A 20,312-nucleotide genomic window follows, 5' to 3' on the forward strand; every position below is an offset into this window, starting at 1 on the left:
ACAAAAAAAAAAAAAAAAAAAAAATAATAATGAAATAATAAAATTATAAAATTATAAAATTATAAAATTATAAAATTATAAAATATAAAAAATAATTTAAAAAAAAATATATATATATACCGTATATACAGTATATATATATACAGTGTATATATATATATATATAAATAAAAAATAAGAAAATTAGTATATAAATAATAAATAGTATATATATTCTATATATATTTTATATATTTATATACATATATAAAGCTGGAGTTACTTTGCAGATTAAGATTTTAAAAACAAAACTTGTATATACTTATGTATACAATATACGCAATATACTATATATTTAAAAAAACTCCAGCTTTAAGATAAATGTAGGAGAATTTTTTGTAGCAAAAAATTGAAATACGCTCATGTATGTATGTTTATATGTTTGTTAATATCTTTATTAATACGTATAGATAGCCAGATGGACAAATAGATCTAAAATATGTGTAATATACCAGTTAATTAGCGGTGAGAAAGTGCTTTGTGTGTGTGTGTGTGTGTGTGTGTGTGTGTGTGTGTGTGTGTGTGTGTGTGTGTGTGTGTGTGTGTGTGTGTGTGTGTGTGTGTGTGTGTGAGTGTATACGTGTGTGTGTGTGTGTGTGTGTGTGTGTGAGTGTATACGTGTGTGTGTGTGTGTGTGAGTGCTTCCTCCCCACGGACAGACGTGGAGTCTCACACTGACCTCAGCTGAAACACAGGAAGAACTCATCACATGTGCTCCGCGTTGATTCGCCGCCTGAGGAGGAAGTTCTTATTGTTGAGAACGAACCTTTTCTCCTTCTGCCTGCTGGAGGGACAATGGAGGGAGACGGGGGAGGAGGGGGGAGGAGGAGAACTGTTGTATTTATTCAGTAAAAACTGAGTGGTTTTTTTCATTTTCTGCTACTTTATACTGCAACTCCATCACATATGAGAATACATGTTGTACTGTTTTACTGCACTACATTTATCTGTGAGCTTTAGTTACTTTTCAGATAAAAATTTGACATCAAAATACACATTATACGTTTATAAAATACATTGTTTAAGATTAAACCAATGTTTTTTTTGTTCATCATCTTTAAGATTTCTCTAAATATTATTTCCACTAAAGAGACATTTATCCTTTAAAGTCTTCCAGTGTTTCATCTAAATAACTGTAAACAAAACACATAAAATAATCCAAAGTTTTCCAACAAAAGAAAAATATTTGAGTAAAGTCCAGAAAGTTTTTGTTTTCCTGCTTACTCTTTAAACTTTGATGAATTTTACAAACTTTGCATGTTTTCATCCTTTAATTTAAATTTCTTATTAAAGTATGACTATTGATATATAATAGGAAGGATTCTTTATAAGATGTTTATGCACACTGTTTAAACTTAAAAAAGTATTTATTAAGTTTGTAAAGATTTTAAAAATGAAAAACTGTATATAAACTGTATTTCTCCCACATCTGTGCAGACAATATGTGGGTCAGAATGTCAGGAATAACCCAGATAAAGAGATTCTTCACAGACGTTAAAACATTTCATCTCACTGAGACAGACTTCAGGAGGACGGAGACGCGTCGACACAGAAATAGAAAAAATAAACAAGTAGAAAAAACAGAAAACAGTGTATTTGGTGTTATCCCTCTGATTGTGCTCCACAGAGACAGGAAATGAAGCCGCTACAAACAGGAAGTGAGCTGATGGCTCAGGAAATCAAAACAAGTCCAGAGTGAAGGAGACAAGGGACGAACCGGAGGACGAGAAGTACACAGAGAGTTTAGAATACTAGTTTGAAGTATTCCCCATCACCTACTCAAATATGTTTACACAGCTTCAGTTGAAGCTTGTTGTTATGACGCTAGTGAGCTGGTTCATTTTACAAAAAATATACAAAAGAATTTGCCTAAAACAAATATGTATTATCTATTTTTATCTATTTTTTATTAAATTGTAATTACTAAAATATAATTGTAATAATACAGTGTCCCTGAGTGGAGACCATATATATTTGTATTTATATTTATATATACACATATATATATTTATACAAATATATATATACATATATATATTTATACAAATATAAACATACATATATACATACATGTATATGTCTATTTAGTTGTATATTAGTATATATGTATATATATATATTTGTATAGTTGTATGTATGTGTGTATATATATACCTACATACACATATATGTGTGTGTATATATATATATGTGTGTGTATATATATATATTTATATGTGTGTGTGTGTATATATATATATATGTATATATGTGTATGTGTGTATATATACGTACATACACATATATAAATATATATATACACACATATATATATGTGTGTGTAAGTATGTATATGTACAAACATACATACACACATATATATACACATATACACTCGAATATATGTATAAATTTAGGCACTTAGTCACGTTACATTGATCAATCATTAAAGTCATACTTATATGTAAACATTTATTTGACTAGTTGTAATAAAATGTCTGAATTCAATCTGAATGTTTTTAACTGGAGGAGATAATATAGAATAATGTTTCATGATGGGAAATGGAACAAAAAGTGGTCAAAATTCTCACAACATCAAATAAAAAAACCGGATTAATCTTTCAGCGTTTCGAGGTCAACAGGAAGAATTGAACGCACCTCAGGGAGACTTCTACTGGACGATGCCTCCAGACGTCACTCAGAAAAACCCGCTAACCTCCATGTTCACTGAGGTGTGATGTTTTACTGTTTGATTCATTTAGTGGAAACAATTAAAATAAAAAGTGTAAAAAAGTGTAAAAATATTTTGTTACAGTAAAAGCACTAATACCAACCTGTAGACATACTCAGTTATAGGTCAAATAATATCACACTCTAAAAGTACTGATACCAAAGTGTAAAAATACTTTTGTAACAGTAAATGTTCTGATACCACAGTGTAAAAATACTATGTTTCACTTAAATACTGATCCCATAGTGCAAACTACTCTCTTACAGAAACAGTACTAATACCAACCTGTAAAAATACTGTGTTAGAGTAAATACACTAACAGCACAGTCTAAAAATACTAATTTACAGTAAAAAATCACTCTAAAAAAAGATCCTCTGTTAAATGATTCACTATATACTCCATTTCTTCTAATAGATTTCTCTAAATGCGACACTTTGTTCTTTTAAATGTGAATTTTTTCTTCTTTTCTTTGTGTTTTATATTTTTTTCATTTAATATATTTGGGTTTTAAACAGTTTTTCAGACAAAACAAGACATCTAAAGACTTCCCCTTATGGTTAGTGAATCTGTGTTGTTTAAGTGTTTCCTGATGTTATAAATCACATTACAGATGAACCACTAAACTGGTCCCAGTATGACGGAGCTGACGGAGTTGATGAAGCAGCGACATGAAGGTGTCACGTCCTCCGTTTGTTCCAGCAGGTGGAGTGAGTCATGCGAGGAAGAGGGGGATGAAGAACATGAAAGGATTCCGTCTCTTATCGTCTTTACGCTGACGACTCTCTGCTGTTGTGCTTTCCTCCAGTGAGTCAACGGCTCGTTAAAGCAATGAAAGCTCTGTGACTAATTATTCTGATGCATTCTGCAAACATCCAGCTTATGTGAGCACGACCACAGCTCCCAAAAAGAAAAGTCCCTTCTGTTATCAACATAAAAACACACATTTTATACCAAATTTACAGGAAAATCCATGTTTCCCTCCACTACTGTTACGTGATTATTTATAGATTTATTTTATTTGCACACATTAAAAGCCTTTACTGACTAGAGGTTTGACGAATAAACTACAATAAAAAGCAAAATACTAGATTGTAAATATTTTGCATGAGGACTATTCATACCAACAGCTGCAACATTCTTTTATCTTTAAGGTTTTAAAAGATTCTGAGCTGTTCTGTTGAGTTTTTCTTTTAGCAAAGTGTTCTGAGAGAAAAAAAACTCTCTTTTTGCCCTGTGATTGTCCGGTTCTGTGTTAAAGACAAAAACAACAAATTTAACCGGCACCATTTGCATGAAAAGGCCTAAAGTCTGCATATAATTAAAAAATAAGAAATGTCAGCAAAGGTCAAGAAGCTGTCAGCTTATTAAACAGACCTCCACTCTACTTCTACAACAAAAAAAATGAATAAATACAAACAATAGGGAAAAAGAAGAAAAAAAAAATTTTTAAAAAAATTAAAATTAAAATTAAAATTAAAATTAAAATTAAACAAATAAATAAGAGGTCATAATTAGCCAATGTGAATTGATTCATTTGATGTTTCAGACATACATTTTTCTGTCTATTGGGCTTGATCAAAACAAGTTTGTCTGACGATAAAGTTTCCTCGTGTTTCTGAAGTTTTGACCTCTTCAGAGGAAAGTGTGGAGCCAGAAATACCAAATCTGTTTTCTACATGTTTCAGTCTTCAAATGTGAGAGTTCACTTTTACTTTTGAGCAGAACACAAACGTTAAATCACAACGACTGTTAACGGTGAAACAGAGTGTGAGGTCTCAAACTGCTGCTGCTCATTTATGATCCAGAGTTTCTGCTGCTTTAAGGGGAAATACAGATCACACACACACACACACACACACACACACACACACACACACACACACACACACACACACACACACACACACACACACACACACACACACACACACACACACACACACACACACACACACACACACACACACTCACATTAAAGGCTTCTCTGTAAATCAAACATTGGAGCCAAACATTGCTACCGGACAGACGCACATCTCCACAGAATGCCAAGGCCTCACGCCTCCGTAGAGCCAAACAGCAGCAACAGGTGACATGAGGTTGTGGATAATAAAAGGAGTCGATGTGGAACACGGAGGAGGAGAATATCCCCCGGTGACTCAGAGGAACAATGGAGAACGAAGGACGTGATAAGAGACAGGACATCCTCACACTTCAGCCTCTCAGCCCTCCCACCTCACGCTGCAGCAGCTGTCAATCAGCGTCACACATAAACCAACGGAATACAGGAACATGAGGAGATAAAGTCATTGAATGGGATTTATTTTACTGCAGTTTTGTTATTGCCTCCTACTTTATACTGTAAACAAACTTCTGCAAACATAATAAAATAAAATATGTGTACTCAGAGAACAGGAATAGAGGTAGTACAGTAAAGTACATGGAGTTCTTCTACACTGACTGCATAAAGTAAATCCTACTATTGGTATGTGGTAAAGGTTAAAGTACTCATTATGCAGAATGAACCCTTTCTAAGTGTTTGAATATCATTGTTATATTATTGGATCAGAATACCCAATTATTGGAATTGAGTATTCTGATTTTAATGAGCAATAATGAGTATTCTGAGTATTATAATAAATGATCATTTATTATAAATATTATTATCTTTATTTAATCTTCACAAAATGTTTTATTATTATCTGAAATATCTCAGCAGTGAAGTATTTTCTATGAATCTGTAAACACACAGGAGGAGGAAACATCTGGCCCTCTGAGGACATTCATGAAGCCGTGCACACACACATATGAACACACACACACACACACACACACACACACACACACACACACACACACACACACACACACACACACACACACACACACACACACACACACACACCACACACCGTTGTATCTGCTGGCAGCGACTTCAGTCCCGACGGTGATAAAGACGAGATGTTTTGTGGTGTTGTTCATGACCTGATCACCTGCAGCACTAAGTGACGTCATGACTTCATTCTCCTTCACGTGCATGTGTACGTGCATCTGCATGTGTGCATGTGTACGTGCATGCCCTTGATATGATGGGATTTCCAGACGGAGACCCTGATTGTGTTTTCTTTCTGCAGGAATGTTGTTTGTCAGCATGTTGACGTCGGATCAACAGCTGCTGCGTCTGCACTTTAACCTGAAAACCATGAATTCATCATCACGATCATCTTGTATCATAATCAATAAAACAGGCGGAACAAATATATTGATCCCTGCTTTCCACTTCTCCACATCAGAAGAAATATTCATAGTTTATGTTTTGGTTTTTAAATACTCTTATTTAGCCTCCACCCTGTTTCTGTTTATCTGGAGTGGAGACCCAATAAGTCACACACACACACACACACACACACACACACACACACACACACACACACACACACACACACACACACACACACACACACACACACACACACACACACACACACACACACACACACATAAATACCGGAGGTCCGATTCAGCTCCTTCTGTCTAAATAAGGAAGATGAACTTCATGACTAAAGCTGAAGGATTGAGATAGAAGGTGTGGTCCACTTTTTATCAACACGCATCACTTTATCTGCAGTAAACACACACACACACACACACACACACACACACACACACACACACACACACACACACACACACACACACACACACACACACACACACACACACACACACACACACACACACACACACACACACACACACACACACACACACACAGGCTACACTAATCTCTCTGTACAGGAAGCTGCTGATAACGATGAAACCGTTTTGGGCGTTTTTCTGCTTCTGAAGCTTTGAATATATTTAGAAGTAAAACCAAAAAGTCACATCCTCCACCTCCTTGTGAACATCGTGTGTGGCTGGATTAAATTGAATCATGAATTCATAATTTTCTTTTGCCAACATTAGATTTTTACACAGCTAACAGCCATATGTAGCATTATGAAGATTAGCTAACGGTAGAGTATTTCTACACTGTAGTATTAGTACTTTTACATTAATAGAGTACTTTAACAGTTTGGTATAACAAAAATGAATAGAAGATACTTCCGTCTCCATAACAAAGTATTCTTACAGTGTGGTATTAGTACTTTTACTGCAGTATATGATCTGAGTACTTCCTCCTCCTCAGATCTCACAATAGTGTGCAGCTGAGACAGAGAAAGGTCTGAACACAGTTAATATTCTCCTGATTTGTCTGAAAAACGTCTCCCACTGGGGTCAATAACCCCACTGGTTTATCTCTTAAAGGGGCGGGGCAGTGGTGACACGGAAACAGGAAGCTGACGGGCGGGTCGTCTGCTTCCTGAATTGTCTCTGAGAGAACTTCACATTCAGAAGAATCACATGATCGTTCACATGCATGATCTGAGAGCGAACAGCCAATCAGAGGGAAGGATTTCACCGACGTGCAAAAAAATGTGTATTCTACTCAGTTATATGTTATTAATTTAGCAAAAATGTTGTATATTTATATGTTGATTTAATGTTAACTGTTTACAATAAACTTATATATAAATATATATAAAGTGATAAATAACTAATATAGAGAATTGTAGCTGAAATGGAAACAACAACAAAATTAAAAAGGCAAATGGTAGCTTAATGCCAAAATCAGCATTCATGCAGGGTTATTTTTAAATATTAGCGTAAACAAAAATAAAAAAATAATAATTGAAAATAAATAGTTACTGTACTGAAACTAAATAAAAATGATATCTGGTAAGAAAAACTAAACTAAACTGAATTCTGCCAGGTTAAAAAACGACTTTAACATTTAAAAATGGATGTAAATTCATTTCATTTCAATAAATCCTAAAATATAAACATTATGGGCCTCCTACAAAGTATTTGTATATTTATGTTGCTACATACTTCTGAGAAATTACCTAAAAGAAAACTAAAATAAATGTATACAAACTAAAACTAAACCTTTCTTCATTTTTTATAACTTAAATAAAACTAGCAAACACAATCTGAAAACTAAATCAAAAGTCAAAGCTTAAACAAAATAAAAAGTAACTGAAAATGATGAACTCTTATAGCGTAGCAGCCAGGATGCTAATGAGCGCCATCATCAGGTCGACATTTTAACACGACAGTACTTTTGATTTATGACCATAAAATCACATGCTAAACATCAACATGTTGCCTTTGTGAACTTAAGTTGTCCCTTCATTTTTGCAGTGAAAGAAGTCCCAGAATGCTTTGCTCCAGATGCTTCTCTCATCACAGAGCTGACTTTTGAAGCTTGTTTTGGGCCATTCGTGTCTCCGGAGAGTCTCCACTTAAAACAACAAAGACAGAAAAGGAGTGGAGTAGATATATCTCAACAGCTCAGTCGAACACAAAGGTCGCCTCGTCCTCTGACAGAGAGCTTTCTGTGTGTGTTGCAATATATCACACACAGAAAATGATGTTGCTTAAATAACAGACAAAAAGAAATTGCCAAAATATAGATCTTTGATGATATACTTCTTTTCCCAAATTTCTCTTAGACCAGTGGTTCTCAGATGGGGGTACGTGTACCCCTGGGGGTACGTGAAGGCACTCCAGGGGGTACGTGAGATTTTTAAAGAATATATTTAAAATTAGCATCCATTCAACAATCCTTTCAAAATAGTTATTTAATAAATATTCAATAAAATATAAGTGTAAGTTCATGAACTGAATTCAATGCAACAATGCAATCTTCAGTGTTGACAGTTTAATAAATCAGACACTGATGGCACAGCGCTGTGTATTACATCTTTTTTTCAACCAAAACATTCTTTGCTCTGGTTAGGGGGTACATGGCTGAAAAAAGGTTGAGAACCACTGCTCTAGATCATTCATGTTTTAGTTGTATTGACAAAAGAAGATAATTATGATGAGTGTTGGGACAGAGGAACTTTTAAATAATTTGAACCCGTGGATGTGGCGTTCTTCTCCTCAGAGGCCATCTCTCCAAGAAGTACTACCCTGAGTCTTCCTCGTAGCACTTATTGCATTCATATTTGTTTACTGCACTTATCCTATTCGTAGTAGTTTGTAGCACTTATTATATTCATATTAGTCTGTTGCAATTATTGTTTTCGTAGTAATTTGCTTCTGCACTATACTTTTGCTCTGGTTTATGCTTTAAGATGCTTGTTTAAGAAAGGAGATGCACTGATGACTTCTGGTGACTAGTAGTTCTCTTGAATACCTATGTTGAATACACTTCCTGTAAGTCGCTTTGGATAAAAGCGTCTGCTAAATGACTGTAATGTAATGTAATGTAATGACTGGACATAAATAAGATAAGATAAGATAAGATAAGATAATCCTTTATTAGTCCCGCAGCGGGGAAATTTACAGGATTACAGCAGCAAAGAGGATAGTGCAAAACAAGAGACATAGTAAATAAAAAAGGACAGCAGAGTCACTGCCCATCTTTAACCTCACCTCTTCAAGAAGTACTACCTGAGCCTTCCTCTGAGCACTTATTGTATTCATATTAGTCTGTTGCACTTATTGTATTCGTATTAGTTTGTTTCTATACTTTTGCTCTGGTTTATGCTTTAAGATGCTTGTTTAAGAAAGGAGATGCACTGATGACTTCTGGTGACTAGTAGTTCTCTTGAATACCTATGTTGAATACACTTCCTGTAAGTCGCTTTGGATAAAAGCGTCTGCTAAATGACTGTAATGTAATGTAATGTAATGTAATGTAATATAATAATGTAATGTACTATAATGTAATGTAATGTAATGTAACATCTGGAGAAAAATGATCTTCAGAGATTCAGTGAAAGAAAAGAGCCTTCTGGACCTCCAGTGAGTCAGCTCAACGGGGAGCTTCACTGGTTTGGTCAAACAGATAAACTCCTCCAGAGGAGTGTGTGTGTGTGTGTGTGTGTGTGTGTGTGTGTGTGTGTGTGTGTGTGTGTGTGTGTGTGTGTGTGTGTGTGTGTGTGTGTGTCAGAGATGCTGCAGCTGCTCCTTCAGACCTCGCCTCCTCATTGGCTGAGACCAGCACGCATCCAGCTGCTGATTGGCCCCCCAAATGTTTCTGTTTTGGACGGGAGGGAGGCGGCCTCCCTTTAAATAAGACGCACCAGTCCACCGACCACTGGAGAGGAGCACCACAGGACCAGAGGAGAAGAAGAAGAGGAGGAGAAGACACCTCCATCTCCATCTCCATCACCAGGACAATGCTCGCAGCATGCATGGAGTTCCTCGGCCTCGCAATGTGCCTGACCGGCTCCCTGCTGGTGATGGTGGCCTGCGGGCTGCCCATGTGGAAGGTCACTGCGTTCATCGACTCCAACATCGTGGTGGCGCAGACCATCTGGGACGGCCTGTGGATGTCGTGCGTGGTGCAGAGCACAGGCCAGATGCAATGCAAGGTGCACGACTCTGTGCTGGCCCTGAGCCAGGACCTGCAGACCGCCCGGGCCCTCTCCATCGTCTCGGCCGTGCTCGGGGTGGTGGCTCTCTCGGTGACGGTGGCCGGTGCGCAGTGCACCAACTGCATCCAGGTGGAGGCGGTGAAGGCGCGGGTGGTGAACGCCGGAGGTGTGATCTACATCTTCAGCGGGCTCTTCGTGCTGGTGCCTCTCTGCTGGATGGCCAACAACATCATAGTGGACTTCCACGACCCGCATGTGCCGCCGTCCAAGAAGCGAGAGATCGGCGCGGCCATCTACGTGGGCTGGGCCGCCACGGCGCTGCTGCTGCTGGGAGGCACGCTGCTCTGCTGCTCGCTGTCCCGGGGGGTGCGGGACACCAAGACCAGCAAGACCAGCAAGACCAGCAAGACCAGCACCTCCACTGGGGACTTTGACAAGAAGCACTATGTGTAGGCTCTCTCATTGGGTTGTATTCAGGACTTCTGCTGGGGACGTTTTCCATCTGCCTCAGAGGCTTCACACGCAGCTCTGGAGAGACACGTGATGGACGTGATGCACCAGAGGAGCAGCCTCATTAAGCTCATGACGTCTCACTGGTTGATTGAAGGATGAACAGTGTTTTTAAAATCACCTTGTCATCGTGCAGGTTGCTCAGCCTCTGATTGGCTGCAGAGCTTCACTGTAAATACATCTGTTTTTTTGTGTACTGGTTTGTGTACTGGTTTATGTACTGGTTTATGTACTGGTTTGTGTACTAGTTTGGAGACTGGTTTGTGTACTGGTTTATGTACTGGTTTATGTACTGGTTTATGTACTGGTTTATGTACTGGTTTGTGTACTAGTTTGGAGACTGGTTTGTGTACTGGTTTATGTACTGGTTTGTGTACTAGTTTGGAGACTGGTTTGTGTACTGGTTTGGAGACTGGTTCATATACTGGTTCATGTACTGGTTTGGAGACTGGTTCCCACAGTGAGCAGACCAGTGAGCAGGGTGATTTGCATTTGAATACATGCAGTGTGTTTTTGTACTTCCTGTCATTTTTTTTATACTTTTCTAATAAAGACAAAAAAACCCAAACATGTTCATGTCTGTGCTTATTATTTAACGACTATTATATGTGATAAAAAACATAAGTATGTTAATTATTCATCCTTATAAAGAGGCCTGATGGCTGAAAAGCTAGATCTCACCTCCATAACGAGGCCAAAGGTCGTCTGAGAACAACAACATATTGTGTTCTTTGTTTGTTCACAAACAAGAGAAGAGTGACGTCTTAATAATCACGACCCTGACGGAGCCGAACAATGAAGCCAGCAGACCGATGAGCACAATCAGAGTCCGGAAGCTCGGCCTGAATCTGGACCAGTGGAGCAATCAGAGCCTCACATGGATAAACAAGAAGAAGAAGAAGAAGAAGAAGAAGAAGAAGAAGAAGAAGAAGAAGAAGATGAACAAACACAATAAGATACAAAATACAAAGAAAGAAAGATGAACAAAAGAGACTGTCGCTTACAAGTCTAATTAAGACGATGGGACAGTGGTGCACTACAGCCTCTTGTGGCCAACATGAGAACTACAACAACGAACACTTTAATTAAATAATCCACCTGTTTTCTGAGATTAAAAAAATTCACTTGTTTCATCCTTAGATCAGATTTATAAAATGGATCAGAGAGCTTCTGTAGATGGGCTATAAATAAGTGTGTGAGTTTATTATGCATCTTTAGAACAGAGTGGGTTTATTGTTTATTTAATTGTCTTATGAACAAATGATGCAGACGCTCCAGAACAATTTGCTAATTCTGTGCAGCACAGATACTAATCCCGCTTTGTTGTTTATTAAAACCTCCCTTATGTAAAAATAAAGTATAATTATAATAATTATATATATATATTTTAATGTTGAATAAAATCCATAGTAAATGTCTTGTAATTGTGTTTTTATTAGAATCTGCACACAATCATTTACATTAAAATATGTACAAGTTATTGAGGCACAAAAGGTCTGTGAAATCATAATGTGTGTTTTTAATCTCACAGCCTCTCACAGTCAAACACAAAGGTCAGAAACCGCTTCAAGCATCTTCAACGTTCAGGCCGACAGACGTCATCAACGACAGCCATTTAATTAAATATAAACTAACTGCCAACCAGAACGTTAAATTACTAAATCTGTGTGAAATCTGAAAACAAGTGCGTGGTTGTGATGATGATGATGATGCAGTATTTTAAGAGATGCATGAATGTTTGATCTGTATGAAGCAGAAGTGGGTCAGAGGAACGTGAAGGCACTCCGCCGCCCTCTGCTGGTGAAAACCTCACAGGAACTCATCGTTTTAAAGGGTCAGTTCACACAAGCTGCATATCTGTCACCTTTAAAAGGATGCAGAAGTATATGATCAGCTCCTGTGTGCAGTTTACCCATCGATGTACAGACAACTATCCCTGGATTACTTTGTTACTAAAGAAAACCTAAAAATTTGAAGATTCTCAGGCAAGTTCTGCAGTAATAAAAAGCATCTTTTTTTCTGTGATTTTTAACCTGATTTATGGAAGTTTATTGATGACAAATAAACCTTTTAAGCCTTTAATCTTGTTGAACATATCTCTGCTCTTCTTCTGCTTTAAAGAAGTACAACACTAAATGTTATAGTACTTCTTTAAAGTGACAGGTAGGGACTTCTATTTTCTAATTACCAACATTAAAAGTATGCAGAAGGATCTATGATCAGCTCCTTCTAGTAGTGAACACATGGATGTACAGACAACCATCACTGGATTACTTTGATACTGAAGAAAACCTTAAAATGTGAAGAATCTAAGGCAAGTTCTGCAGTAATAAAAAGCATCTTTTTCCTTTGATTTCTAATCTGATTTATGCAGGTTTATTGATGACAAATAAACCTTTGAACCCTTGAATCTTGTTTAATCTGCCTGCTCATTTATTCATCTTTACAGAAGTACAACACACTATTGTTGAGTACTGCTTTAGAGTGACAGACGGGGACTTTTCAGCCTATAATTGCAAACTGTCACCATTAAAAGTATGCAGTATGATCTATTAGCAGCTCCTGTTTGCAGTGAACTCGTGGATGTAGAGACAACTATCACTGGATTATTTTGATAATGAGGAAAACCTAAAAACGTGAAGATTCTCAGGCAAGTTCTGCAGTTAATAAGGAGAATCTTTTTTCTATTATTTTTGAGCAGATTTATGGACGTTTGTCTGCAAACCAATGACATCGACTGAAAGAGTGAGTCAGACTAAATGTAGTGTACCTTATGGTCAGATAAAGATCATTATGGTTAAAGTTTGATAGAGTTTGGCTCTATCAGGAGGTGATTGAGGAGAGTGAACAAGACAAGTTGCTTTAGATTTTGGGCACCAAGAGAGAGGTTGATGTCCAAAAACAAAAAAACAGAAACTCTCTGTATGTCTCGACACCAGAAGCAATAAAAAAGTCCTTTTCTGTTTTTGAATATGGGTGAACTGACCCTTTAAACTGGTGACATACTGATTTCTTCTTGAGGCAGCAGAGACAAGTTTGAATTGATTCATCTTGATGTTAAGGATCTTGAGACACGCAGGTGAATGGAAACCTTAAATCGTCTGTTTTCCTTATGGACTTCTGTATTGTCGTCTTTGATTTAACCCCTGATATAAAAACAAGCAGCCAAAGAAGTGTTCTCTTCTTCATCTGTACAGATGAGGTGATGTCCGGTTGGTTAATCTGACTCCAGATCTGTGATTTAAATGTCCGACAGAAGCTTGTCTACGACTGGTATTCCTTCAGAACCTGTCCGGCGATAACCAGCCTCTGGATCTCACTGGTGCCCTCGTAGATCTCCGTGATGCGAGCGTCGCGGTAGTGCCTCTCAGCGGGCATGTCGGCCACGTAACCCATCCCACCCAGAACCTGGATCGCCTGGGTTTAAAGTACAAACGGACACAGATTTAGGGAAACAATAAGTCTTCCTGGAGGGTTTTTTTCTGTGAGTTTACGTTCTTCTTTGTTGGTTTTTCTTACCTGATGGGCGCATAAAGTGGCGGCTTCAGACGCTGCTAGTTTGGCCATGGCTGCTTCCTGTAGAGAAAACACGGAGCGGTTAAAAACAAGTATGTTTCCATGCCGACGGGTAAACTCATTAAAGAATCAGAGCGTACCTTGGTGAAAGGTTTCCCTGAATCTCGAAGAAGTGAAGCCTTCCAGGTGAGCAGACGGGCGCTCTCTACTGCTACAGACATGTCGGCCAGCTTGAACTAAAGAAATGTGAGAAAAATACTTAATTAGTGTTTCAAAGATTAGATCATTCATTCAAAATTCACTGAAAAAACAAAGTCTGTTTATCAGCTTCTTGAAGAACTTTTGGGTTTCAGATGAAAAAAAGACATTTGAAGTCATCATCTGGGACACTGTGGCGGCCATCTTTAATTATATTCTGAGGTCTTTTAATTGTCAGGAGATCTCCAGAGAGTAAGAACATAATCATAGATATCCTGATTATACTGGATTCTACAAATACCACAATGCTGGAAGAAATACAAGGCTGTGTGTCAATGTAACTATTGATATAGAAGAAGGAGGAGAAGGAAAAGGAGGAGTACAAGAAGAAGAAGAAGAAGAAGAAGAAGAAGAAGAAGAAGAAGAAGAAGAAGAAAACTGAAACTTATTTGGAACAGAAAACTAAATGAATTTAAAGTTAAACGACCAACCGAACTGTTTACCTCAGCAAAGAGTTTTTTCTGTTCAAATAAACCGTCTCAGATCTGTTAGATTATTAAAATAACGCCTTCACATTGTTGTAATAAACCATAGTATTTTCCCTGTAGTATAAAGTGCAGTGTCACCTGTATGGCCTGCAGTTTTCCGATGGGCGCTCCGAAGGCGGTGCGTTTGAGTGCGTAGTCGGCGGCGCAGTCCAGAGAGGCCTGAGCGATGCCGAGGGCCTGAGCCGCGATGCCGATCCGCCCGCTGTCCAGGGTTTGCTGAGGGACACGAAAAAAACTGTCAGATTACTAATGAAAACCACAAATATTCATGCAGCAACTCGACTTATTTTAACTAAAACTGTTCTGTGTGCCTGTTTGAGGGCTGAAGGAGTTTTTTATTTGTTTTTCAGCTGAAAAAAAACAACTTGTTTGAACTTCTAGAGGACACAGAATGGAAGAAATGTACTTTAACCCTTGTTGTCTGTGTTAATGCATACAGCAAACATTGTTTTAAGTTGATCCTCAGCTCTCAGAATAAGTCTATAATAAACCATGTAGCAAAAATACAAATATTTAGGGCCTTAGAGACAGAAATGTCCCTATTAAAACACTTTAATATCCTTATTTATTATTATTAAAACCACAAACGGTTAGGTTTAAACTTTACCTCAGATCATCGCAGCCTCAAAACTACAAGATGCCTACAGATTGGATCTAACAGGAAGTAACTGTTTCTTTGACTTCCTGTTGAAAACTGTCCGACTTGACCTACATTAGTTTTGATTCACGAACGTGTTTTCTATTAAAGGAACTGTTTTATTTCCTTCAATGTCACACAGAAAAGTATGTTGATATTCAGGAAGTTGTGCTACATTTCGTGCTACTTTCATGACATTTTAGTTGCATTCAGCAACAGCTCTTAATATAACTCCAGCCTCTGTCATAATGAATAAAGGGTTATTTAAAAGAACCTTAAAGATAAAAATGTCCCTATTAAAACACTTTATTATCCTTATTTATTATTATTAAAACCACAAACGTTTGGGTTTAGGCAAAAAAAAAGATTTATTACAAGTAGCCAACAGATTAGATCTAACAGGAAGTAACTGTTTCATTCTTTAAAAAGGCAGCTGAAAAAGCGTTTTGTCTTTTAGTTCACGGACGTGTTTTCTGTCACAGGAAGTGTTTTATTCCCTGAAACTCTTAAATGTCACACGGAGCAGAAAGTTGATATTCAGGAAGTTGTGCTATATTTTGTGACATATTCTTAGTTGCATTCAGCTCTTGTTTTGAAATATAACGACAGCATCTGTGTCATAAATAATATGTGCAATCACTGTACAATAGTACAATCATTCTGTCTGTATATATAATATTTTAGTTATTGTGGATTGTTATTTAATATTCTTTACCATGTTATTACTTATTTACAATACTTGTTTTGTCTCTTGTTTACACTTTCCTCTCTGCTGCTGTAATCCTGTAAATTTCCCCGCTGCAGGACTAATAAAGGATTATCTTATCTTATCATGAATAAAGGGGTTTTTGAAAAGCACCATGGCGATCTTGAATCCGGCTCCTCGCGGTCCCAGAATGTTGCCCAGAGGGATCCTGCAGTCCTCCAGGATGATGTTGGCGGTGGACGAGGCTCTGATGCCCAGCTTGTCCTCCTTCTTCCCCAGAGAGAGGCCCGGGTGAGGCATCGGGATCAGGAAGGCACTGATGCCCTGCAGACAAGAACAAAAACAAGTTAGATGAGATAAGAACAATCGACTCTTTATCCCTCTTTCTGAAACAGGCCCTATTATGATATTTTCCGGGTGCATATTTTTATCTCCAGTTCCAGTTACAACATGTTTACATCGTTAATGCCCATAATCCTCCTTGTTTTTCTCATCATTCTGTCCTCCTTTTAGGCGTGGACTTCAGGTTTTACACTCTACGGACCTTTTACATGTACAAATATATATAACACACTAAAGGAGAGGGAGAAAGTGGGAATGCATAATAGGGCCACTTGAGAGAAATGGTTGTGCGTCGTGCCTTGTGCTTGAGCTTCTTGTCCGTGGTGGCGAACACCACGGCGGCGGAGGCGTCCCAGCTGTTGGTGATCCAGGCTTTGGTTCCGTTCAGAACCCACTCGTCTCCGTCCTGACGAGCCACCGTGGAGGCGGCACCCGCATCGCTGCCGTTACCTGGAGTTCAAAAATGAAAAATATTGTTTTGATTTTATCTATACTCGGACTCTTATACTTTATTCGATACTGCTTATCGTTGCTTTTTGATTATTTTGAGAGTAAAAAATAAATAAATCCACATTTATTCTTGTATGTAAAGAAATAATATTTTTTGAGCAGCAATACAAAAAGTTCCAAAATGTGCAATGGGGTTAGGGTTTTTTGTTTTACGAGTGCATTGTTTATTTATTTTATTTTATTTTTGGGAGGTTCTTTTTTTTTTTTATTGGTGCTAAAAGTTATTTACGTACATTTAGTTTTATTATCGTAAATAACATAAAAGATGATTGATTGGAATATATTTGTATTTTTGATGATAAAAGATAAAGTATCACCTGGCTCGCTGAGGCCGAAGCAGCCGACCTTCTCCCCGGTGGTGAACGGTGTGATCCACTGCTTCTTCTGCTCTTCTGTTCCGTTCTTCAGTATCGGTCCGATGTAGAGAGACTGAGAGCAGGATCACAGGTTAGTAATAAATAAACAACAGCACACAGGTTTATGTATTTACAGACTCTACTCACATTATTAACGGACACCACCACTCCGGTGCTGGCGCAGCCTCGGCTGATCTCCTCCATAGCCAGACTGTAGGCCAGGTAGTCCATCCCAGCTCCACCCAGCTCCTCTGGGACCTCGATGGCCATCACCCCCATCGCCCCCAAATCCTGAATCTGCAACAGAAATGTGATGAGAAAATAAATGATTGTTTGATGTATTTATTCAAGGTGCAAAAGCTCAGAAGATAATTTAAATAAATATTGGCAAAAACAAAAGTTTGAATTTAATCGCAGAGAAAAAAAAGCCCCCTTCATTAACATTATTATTATGAACATATTGATTTATAATAATGCAAGATTAAAATAGATTGAGATGTTTGCTGTTTTCATGTTTGCTGTTTTTGGAGGAAAATAAAGCTTGTTACTGAGAAAATCTGTAAATATTTCACAATTATTATGTTTTTTTTGGTTTGGTTTAGTTTTTTCCACATGCTTTGTGTATACAAGACCAGAAGATATGTTAAAAAAAGACTTGAAACTAGAGATTGAGACCATAAACTCATGTTTACAATGTTTACTGAGGGAATAAATCAAGAGAGAAGTAGAGTCATTTTCTCATAGACTTCTATACAACCAGAGGAGTCGCCCCCTGGTGGACAGGAGAGAGAATGCAGCTTTAAGACTTGAAGAATTGTGTGTGTGTGTGTGTGTGTGTGTGTGTGTGTGTGTGTGTGTGTGTGTGTGTGTGTGTGTGTGCGTGTGTGTGTGTTTACCTGTCTGGCAGGAAAGGCGTGCTCTTTGTCCAGCTTTCCGGCGATGGGTGTCAGCTCTCGGTCGGCGAAGTCTCTGCAGGTCTGTCTCAGAAGCTGATGGGTCTCCGGTAGCTCCGCCAGCTGAGACAGACTTCTACGACCGGAGAGACACAAGCCGAGAGCTGAGAGAAGGAAAGGAAAAGAAATAAATAAAGAGTTCAATAGACTGATTCGTGGAATAAACTGTAGTAACTGTATTGATGGTCTGACTCTTCATCCAGCGCCTCAACATTTGAATGTGTCAAATCTAAACTTGCTTTAACTTCTTGATGGATTGTGATTGATTTTTTATTTTGTGTTTGTTAAAAAAGGATGATAATTTTGTTTCTTTTACACACTTAATTGTTCATTTAATAAGATGATTGTTTATGTTTTGTTTTGTTTATGTGGCTTTAGTGTATAGACGTCAGATCATACATGAAAAAGGTATTACAACAAAATAGAAAAGGAAAAAAAGTTGAACTCATTAACACACTTTACACTAAAAGTTTGCAACGAAAATTCGACATGTTCAACTGGTGCTGTGATAAGACCCAGTTTGCCTCTCGGGGGATTTGAACCTGTGATTATCTGCTTCATGTCAGTGAGACTCAGCTGCAGCTGCAGAGACGCTAACGGCGAGACAGAAGTCACACTCTGTTTGTTTTTTTACTGGTGTAATGATTCACAGAGGTCACAGAGAGATTTGATCTGTTGTGACGGGGTCACAGCTGATTGGACGTCAGGACAGAAGAGAAAGATATACTGATATAATACTGATATTTAAAACTTAATGTATTGTACTTTTTACTGTACTACATCTCAGAGGTAAATATTGTACTTTTTACTGTACTACATCTCAGAGGTAAATATTGTATTTTATAATGTACAGAGGTAAATATTGTGTTTTTTACTGTACTACATCTCAGAGGTAAATATTGTATTTTATAATGTACTACATGTCAGAGGTACATATTGTACTTTTACTTCACTAATTGAATACTTCAGTTAATAATCATCATGTCACATTTCTTTGCTTTTCATTCCTGTCACTTCTCATTCTGCACCGAGTGTCTTTGAACGCAGCACAGGCTCACCCAGTTAGCTCAATGCTAAACTGGGTGAAAGGTCCTCCTCATCATCAGTCACCTTCATCTCAGTCTGACAGTTAAGAAACCGGCTCAAAAAAACAGGAATAGTTGTTCAACCCTCTGGCAACATAAGTATCAAAAATGATAATGATTCTCTAAGTATTGATTGAGTTATTGATCCGAGAAAACCGGCTAGTTTGTAACCTTTTGCAGGCTAGGCGCTGCCAGCTGAGCTGACTGGGTTTTGTAAGGCTCTGGTGCTCCCAGTATCTCTCCACATGGAGCTCATGCATGCTAACTGTGTTGATGCTAACCTTGTCTTGCATGTGTCAGTAATGTTTATGATGATATCATGTGTTTTCTCTGTGCACTCACCTCTCCTCGCTGTGAACAGTGCAGCCATGTTTCTGCTTCCTCTCGGCTTCACTGCTGTTATGAAGCACTCTGCTGCCTTCAAGTGCTGTCGGAATTATGGGCTTTAGGAGGTGGGAGCAGGTGAAGGCAAAAAGTTCTTCTTATTCCTCTTCTTTGAGGATTTACAGCAGGTGGCATCCACAAGTTTGCATTTTAGCCACTCTTATATTTTAAGTGTAGCACTTATTGCATTCGTATTAGTTTGTTGCACTTATTGCATTCATATTAGTTTGTTGCACTTATTGTATTCATATTAGTTTGTTGCACTTATTGTATTCATATTAGTTTGTTGCACTTATTGTATTCATATTAGTTTGTTGCACTTATTGTATTCATATTAGTTTGTTTCACTTATTGTATTCGTATTAGTTTGTTTCTGTACTTTTGCTCTGG

The 20,312-nt window shown here is 37.8% G+C and overlaps 2 protein-coding genes across 2 annotated transcripts; one reads left to right on the forward strand and one right to left on the reverse strand.

The window, feature by feature from the left end:
- Positions 1 to 9,870: 9,870 nt before the first annotated feature.
- Positions 9,871 to 11,249, forward strand: cldn5b (claudin 5b). The gene has a single exon (XM_054611910.1). The coding sequence runs from the start codon at positions 9,980 to 9,982 to the stop codon at positions 10,628 to 10,630; it is 651 nt and encodes a 216-aa protein (XP_054467885.1). The 5' UTR covers positions 9,871 to 9,979; the 3' UTR covers positions 10,631 to 11,249.
- An 852-nt stretch (positions 11,250 to 12,101) lies between these two features.
- acads (acyl-CoA dehydrogenase short chain) lies at positions 12,102 to 19,947 on the reverse strand. Its single transcript, XM_054612457.1, has 10 exons — positions 19,881 to 19,947; positions 18,397 to 18,557; positions 17,648 to 17,797; positions 17,462 to 17,573; positions 16,933 to 17,084; positions 16,446 to 16,616; positions 15,028 to 15,165; positions 14,344 to 14,439; positions 14,207 to 14,263; positions 12,102 to 14,104 (listed from the first exon to the last, which is right to left on the reverse strand). Exons 1-10 carry the CDS (start codon positions 19,906 to 19,908, stop codon positions 13,952 to 13,954), a joined length of 1,218 nt encoding a protein of 405 aa, XP_054468432.1. The 5' UTR covers positions 19,909 to 19,947; the 3' UTR covers positions 12,102 to 13,951.
- Positions 19,948 to 20,312: the final 365 nt, after the last annotated feature.

This window comes from Anoplopoma fimbria, chromosome 14 (assembly GCF_027596085.1).
Source record: "Anoplopoma fimbria isolate UVic2021 breed Golden Eagle Sablefish chromosome 14, Afim_UVic_2022, whole genome shotgun sequence".
Taxonomy (NCBI): domain Eukaryota; kingdom Metazoa; phylum Chordata; class Actinopteri; order Perciformes; family Anoplopomatidae; genus Anoplopoma; species Anoplopoma fimbria.

Bases quoted from the DNA above. Each gene is read 5' to 3' on its own strand.
- cldn5b (XM_054611910.1), top strand. From the start codon at position 9,980: ATGCTCGCAGCATGCATGGAGTTCCTCGGCCTCGCAATGTGCCTGACC.
- acads (XM_054612457.1), bottom strand. From the start codon at position 19,908: ATGGCTGCACTGTTCACAGCGAGGAGAG. The intron at 16,617-16,932 runs GCACGACGCACA...TCTTGTCTGCAG, and splicing joins ACAAGAAGCTCAAGCACAAG to GGCATCAGTGCCTTCCTGAT. The intron at 14,440-15,027 runs GTGACACTGCAC...ACATTTCTTTAG, and splicing joins GAAAACTGCAGGCCATACAG to TTCAAGCTGGCCGACATGTC.